This window comes from Impatiens glandulifera, chromosome 1, assembly GCF_907164915.1.
Source record: "Impatiens glandulifera chromosome 1, dImpGla2.1, whole genome shotgun sequence".
Classification (NCBI taxonomy): Eukaryota; Viridiplantae; Streptophyta; class Magnoliopsida; order Ericales; family Balsaminaceae; genus Impatiens; species Impatiens glandulifera.
Window position 1 is genome coordinate 2,514,126 of NC_061862.1, and position 6,317 is coordinate 2,520,442.

At 30.3% G+C, this 6,317-nt stretch overlaps 1 protein-coding gene and 1 non-coding gene across 2 annotated transcripts; both read right to left on the reverse strand.

The window, feature by feature from the left end:
- Positions 1 to 270: 270 nt before the first annotated feature.
- On the reverse strand, positions 271 to 3,264 carry LOC124921900 (alternative NAD(P)H-ubiquinone oxidoreductase C1, chloroplastic/mitochondrial). The gene is made up of 11 exons (XM_047462600.1): positions 3,096 to 3,264; positions 2,431 to 2,894; positions 2,266 to 2,361; positions 2,108 to 2,174; positions 1,843 to 2,023; positions 1,638 to 1,731; positions 1,336 to 1,548; positions 921 to 1,262; positions 772 to 848; positions 598 to 701; positions 271 to 497 (listed from the first exon to the last, which is right to left on the reverse strand). Exons 1-11 carry the CDS (start codon positions 3,262 to 3,264, stop codon positions 355 to 357), a joined length of 1,950 nt encoding a protein of 649 aa, XP_047318556.1. The 3' UTR covers positions 271 to 354.
- Positions 3,265 to 4,828: 1,564 nt separating this feature from the next.
- On the reverse strand, positions 4,829 to 4,902 carry TRNAR-UCG. The gene has a single exon. It is a non-coding gene; the product is annotated as a tRNA-Arg (tRNA).
- Between the last annotated feature and the right edge of the window lie 1,415 nt (positions 4,903 to 6,317).

Sequence of the window (6,317 nt, forward strand, 5' to 3'; positions counted from 1 at the left end):
AGTCTGTAACACAATTAATTAATTATATTAAACTAATTAAATAAATTATATCTTAACAAGTTATTGAAAATATATTCTTAATTAACTTTTATATATAATTAATCAAATATAGTGTGATGTTAACATCCTACATTCATATAATAAAAAAAATTATATCTCATAGTTATAATTAAATATTAAATAAACATAGTTATTTAACTTTTTTTTCTTTTTCTTTTTCTTTCCATTTGGAATAATATAAATATATAGTTCCTGGTTGAGATAAAAAACTGCTAATATCAAACATATTTCATTCTTTATATATATTTATGTATGATATAAGTTGTAAATATTTGAAGAGAACAATATGGTAATTTAAGAGGAGCCTGAAAGAACTTTGAGAAGATTACTTTGTAAGGTCGCAACTGTATCAACAGCAGACTTTGTAAACCAACTCAAACCCACTTTAAGCCGGTGCTCATCCGTCGGCAGTCTAAGCAAGTATGCTATTTTCCGAGCTGTTAAACCAAAACACCAACAATTAATGACGTTGTTACGACACAATTTCTCGAATGTTTGAAAATTCAACTTATTCCCAAGAAGAAGATGATTGATTACCCGTATGGCCAATCGGCCCTTCTAGTGTTAGCCCGTCTATGAAACTGGGTGAAATTGCGGCATCACTCATACCCAGTGTCATCATCTCACCCAAGTTCTGAAATCTGATACCAAACAGATATGTAACTTATTGTGTTAGCAAAGAAAATTGACTAGTAATAATAATAAGAAAACCTGAATGGAAGCAAAGGGCGGTTATTTATAGCAGCCCATAAATTCCAACCCGCAAAATCAGCTTGCTGGAAAGCAACCTAAATACAGAAACACCAACAATAACATCAAACCGAGCAACAATAATGATGATGAATTGATGATGATGATACCTGAGCTGTAGAAGGAAGTAGTTTCCCGTCGTTATCTCTCAAAGTAGACGAGTCTCCAATTGCAAATATACGTGAATGTCCCTTCACACGAAGATTCTCATCAGTCTCCACTTGTCCTCTCCCGTTAAGAGGAAGCTCATACTGTCCTATTTCTGGAATTGGAGCCTTACTTCCAACTGTCCACAAAACCAAATCAGCTTCCACAGTTTGTCTTCCCAACCCTTTATCAGCTGGCTGCAGTTCCAGAATCAGTTTCTCCACATCATTCGAATCAACCGCCTTCTTTGTTATACCCCGAACAAAGTAACCCAACAATAACTCAACCTTCCTTTCCGAAAGAATCTGAAATCAAAACTCCTACTGTCTGAGGATTTTCACATGTAAAACAAAAAGAAAAGGCCAGATTTTGACATACTCTCAAGGCAGCTTCTCTATTGCCAGTTGGAGCAGTTGGCAAAATGGTGGCATCAACATTTATAGCTTTTACAATTCCTTTACTCTTCAGCCTCTCTGAAACTGTCGCAGCTAGCTCAACTCCTGAGTACCCGCAACCAACAACCGCCACACATATTGGAGAATCTTTCCCAAAGTTCTTTCGCTCCAATACTTTTAATTCCTCGTCAACCTTCTGTAAAGGGTAAATCCGAGATATATTTAGAAGAAAGAAAGATAGATGTACTATCCTCTAGAACAAACACACACATCTTAAGTACTAACAAATGCATTTTCTAGCGTGGTAAATGGTATGGCAAATTCAGCAGCACCAGGCACAACATCAACATTTGCTTCAGCTCCCAAAGCAAGAACCAACCTGACTTCAAATGCAAAACGAACACACACAAAAAAAAAGAACAATACATATATCAAAGTCTTTTGGTTGGCATATCGAGTTCAATGTAATTGCTGGAGGTTTTTCATTTACCAGTCATATTCAATAACCACACCACTTTCAAGTTGAACTGTTCCTGCAGGACCACCACCGTCATTCATTCCCAGTCGTCTGTCCATAGGGTTTAAAGCTTTCACTTTGTCTTGGAAAAATTGAATACCCGTTTTAGCAAGCAATTCTAAGAAACGAGGTGCTATTTCCCATGCATCCACTTCTGCTTATAAAAACAACCAATAGAGGAGAAAAAATTATTTTGAGCTATTTCAGAAAGTGCAGTAAGGAAGGAAGCAAAACATACCTCCCGTGAGAAGCTCGTATAGCATTGGTTTGAAAACAAAGCGATCAGATTGATCAATAAGAACTACCTGTCCCATATTCAAAACAAATCATCTTATAAAACGGGGTAATCCTAACTTGGACAGCAGTTATAACTTCGAAAAATGGTAAAATCAAAACCTGTGGCTTTCTATCATCAGGCCACACAAGGGATTCAAGTCTAAGTGCAGTGTATAGACCTCCAAAACCACCACCTAGTATGCATACTCTAGGTTTCTGTCAAGGCAACAATACTCATCAAACCAAATCAAACTATTATAATAAACTGATGAAACAAGTATCAACCTTCTTATCGGCCCACGAATAAGATCGAAGAGGAGTCTTTTCCTCCCCTTCTGTCACCAGAATCGCGTCGACATCCTTATCTGCTACAGCTGAAATTAGCTTATGCAACCTATTTCTCAGAAATCTGCCAGACAACAACGAACCTCCTCCGAATTTTGTAGAATTACATGGAATTCTACCAACACATTGCCCTGCTGTTCCACCACCTACAAGAACTACATTATTGATACGATTCTGAACATTAAAAACAGCAATCAACGATCGAATACATACGGCGAAAGGATGATAACGTTGCTGAAGCAGAAAATGAAACAGACGACGACATGAATGAAAGAAACGCGTTGCCACGGTCTTCACCACGAGTGGATCTGGAGAGAAGTGTGTAAGTATAGACGAATGTGAGAATTGAGAATTGGCTTTTACACGGCTAGCTTTATTCCACGTTGTTCTACCATAGCTAGAGACTGTGTACAGTTAATTTTATTGATGTTGTTTTTCTAAAATATCTTCTTCATTTCAAGAAATTGAATTTCCAAACCCTAAATTGAGAATTAATTGTAGAATTTGAGAGAAATGAAGAGATTGTATAACATTTCTCTCCTATGCCTCCTTAATTACCTCTAGCGTGAGAATTGTTTGTTATCTGGAGAAGAAGAAGAAGAAACCGTGAAGGGGGAAGGTTCTATGAAAGAAATGCGATTCACTGAGTTCCTTCCTAAACGCCTCCCTGCCTTCTGGACTTGGCCCCCTGGCTTGAGGTCGGGGTTTGTGCTCCAATGAAACAAGACGCCCCGCGTAGCTGATGATATTTTGAGACTTTCCGACTGGTGCCATGAGTGTTTATATAAGAATAACCCGATTTTTCGAAACATTAAAAATTTAACGATTTTTCGAAACGAATATAAGAAAACGTTATAATAATAACATTATGAATAATATACATCCAATCACTATTTTTTCTCTAAACAAATAGTATATGAGAAAATAACCGAAAATGGTAATTCAAATATGTATTCATGTCATATTAGTCGTCTCCATCCAAATTTAATAACATCTACCCAAAAACTCGGGCATTACCTAGTCAATTCCAATTATATTTCACAAAAGACTCCAAATATTAACCATAATTGACAATACAAAATTAAGCGAATTGTCGTTCTCATTATGATACATACGACTTACCATAATGTAGTTTTTTTTATTCTTCCATAAACCGTAGGAATCTCACGATACGGTTTATATAAAATTAAGAGTCTTCCAACCACACAACCGTCAATTACATAAATCCTTTACAATTTACTGATTCATTTTTTAAATTTTAGTTTTACAAAAACAATATATGCTATGACCAAAAATTTAAAATAATTACTCAATGTCACGTTTTTTCACATCATCATTAATTCTATAAACGTTTCAAGCAACAATATTTTTAATCAACTAAATTTAATCGGAATAATTTTTTTTCAGTTTCGAGACATGTTTTCCAACATTGTGAAAAAACATTTAGTTTCTTCTTGTTCGACGAAGAAATGTTTCGGTGAAAAGTATATAAAAGGGATGAGATTTCACAAATATTGTGCCAAACTAACTTTGATTTCTTAAAATCACTATATATATTTGTTAAAATAATTTGAAAAGACTTAGGGAGAAAATTAATATTTTATTGATTTTTTTACTTAACTTTGTATTGTAAAGTTTTAATATATAAAATAAAAAATAATTCAAAAAATCTGGTTAATTTCATATTTAATAAAATATACATTAAAACAAAAGAAAGGGAAATGATGTAAAAGACCATTCGAATTGTATCATCGTATTTAATAAATAATGATGAAGTTATACCCCATTAATTTTAACTCCTTATTTTTTTTTGTTTTTCGATTTCAAGTTTAACTAATATAAAATTTTTGAAAGAGAATATTCTAGTTGGATTTTAAGCTTAAATGACAGTGAATTAATTACCTATGATAGTATATGATTTTAACCCCTTAATTTTTGCCCCTTAATTTTTGTCGATTCCAAGTTTAACTAATATAAAATTTTCAAAAAAGTTGAGAATATTCTAGCTGGATTTTAAGTTTAAATGACAATGAATTAATTACATGATAGTATATGAGCATGACCTGTTTTTGCTGTTGTATTTAATTGTCTATTTATCAGCAGCAATTGAGGAAAGAAAGCAATAGTGTTGGGAAAAATAATGTGTTTGTTTAGACAAATATATTGATATTAGTTATCAGTCTTCCTTTTTCCATTTTTTTTAAAACAAATATAGTAATTTTGTTACTTTCTGAACATTGTATTATATTAAAAACAGTGATTACATTGTACCAAAAACAAAGGAAAAAACAGTAACACATACAAGAATTGAAATTTTGTAAAAAATAGAAAAAAAATACGACCACAGTGGGAGTCGAACCCACGACCTTCTGATCCGAAGTCAGACGCGCTAATCCACTGCGCTATGCGGTCTTTGTGTTCTCCATTGATTTGTTAATGTATTAATTATCTGTTTTGTTCTTGTCTTTCCCTGAGTTTAACATCTCTTTTCTTATCTAACTAATATAATAATCTAATAAGAGTTAAATATACAATAATCTGGTTTTTTTCTTAATAAAATGCTAAAGTATTTTAGGTAATCTCATAAAAAAAAACTTTGTTTTATATCTTTAAACTAAATTTTCTTTTAGGTTTCTCATAAATCGGTTGTTGAAATGATCACATTGGTGTGAAGGAATTTGCCATTAAAATGCGAATCTTACAAATAAATTTGAAAAACTTAGTTACTAAATCATTCAACTATACATATTTTATAATGATATGTGAATCTCCCTATGATATGCACAATTATAATGAAATTTAAGAATAAACTGAAATACTGTTAAAACAAATTGTGTAACCTCCTAAGAGAGAATGGTAAGAGTCAATTAAATCATTTTCGTAACTTTTTATTAACAATTTATCAAATATGAATGAAACGGTAAAATTCTCGTATCAATTATTAATTTTTTTCAAATACTTTCTAGCGTATATATTAAAATTTTATAATGCAAAACTAAGTAATCAAATTTAATAGGAAAAAAAGCTCATTTAGACGTACGTACTTGTACAACTAGCTCACTTAAACGTATGTATTAATAAAAGATTATTTTAACGTACTAACTATCAAAAATTGGCTCATTTAGCCTCTTTTAGTAACTATGGTTAACTTTTATTTTTAAATTTATATATTTATTAATTAAATATTAATATATTTTCTCTCTCTTTCCTTTTCATTTATTATTTCATTTATTACTAATAAATGAATTTATTATTTTTATCTTTTTTATAATTTATTATTATTTTTATATGAGTATTTATGATTGATTGTTTTAATTTTATTTTATATATGAGCATTCATAATTAATTATTTTAACTTTATATTTCTTCTTCTTTTTTATATATATTTTTTATATTCACATTAATTATTAATTATTTTAAAATTGTTTGATCCCAATAATTGAATATAACAATGAAAATTCTTTCAACAATAAAAATCCTTCAACACAAAAATAAATTAATTAAGAATTAAGAATTGAATAATAATAAAAACTCATTCATCAAATACTAAAAGAGTAATAATCAAATATTAGACAAAACAATTCTTTTACTACTAATATAAGTCCGTGAATAAAAATTAAATAACAAATTATTAATTTCATTTTTATTTATATTAAACTAAATAAGAAAAAAACCCTTTTTTATTTTTATTATATTAAATTAAATAAGATAAAACACTTCAAAAAAAATATTACAATAAAACATAAAATTCATAAATAAGTTGTTAAATTTTTAAAAAAAAAATGAGAATTTAAGAAATATGAGAAATAAAAACTAATAAAAAAAAA

Bases quoted from the DNA above. Each gene is read 5' to 3' on its own strand.
- LOC124921900 (XM_047462600.1), bottom strand. From the start codon at position 3,264: ATGGCACCAGTCGGAAAGTCTCAAAATATCATCAGCTACGCGGGGCGT. The intron at 2,024-2,107 runs GTATGTTTTGCT...TTTTATAAGCAG, and splicing joins ATACGAGCTTCTCACGGGAG to AAGTGGATGCATGGGAAATA. The intron at 1,549-1,637 runs GTTAGTACTTAA...TACCCTTTACAG, and splicing joins CCACGCTAGAAAATGCATTT to AAGGTTGACGAGGAATTAAA.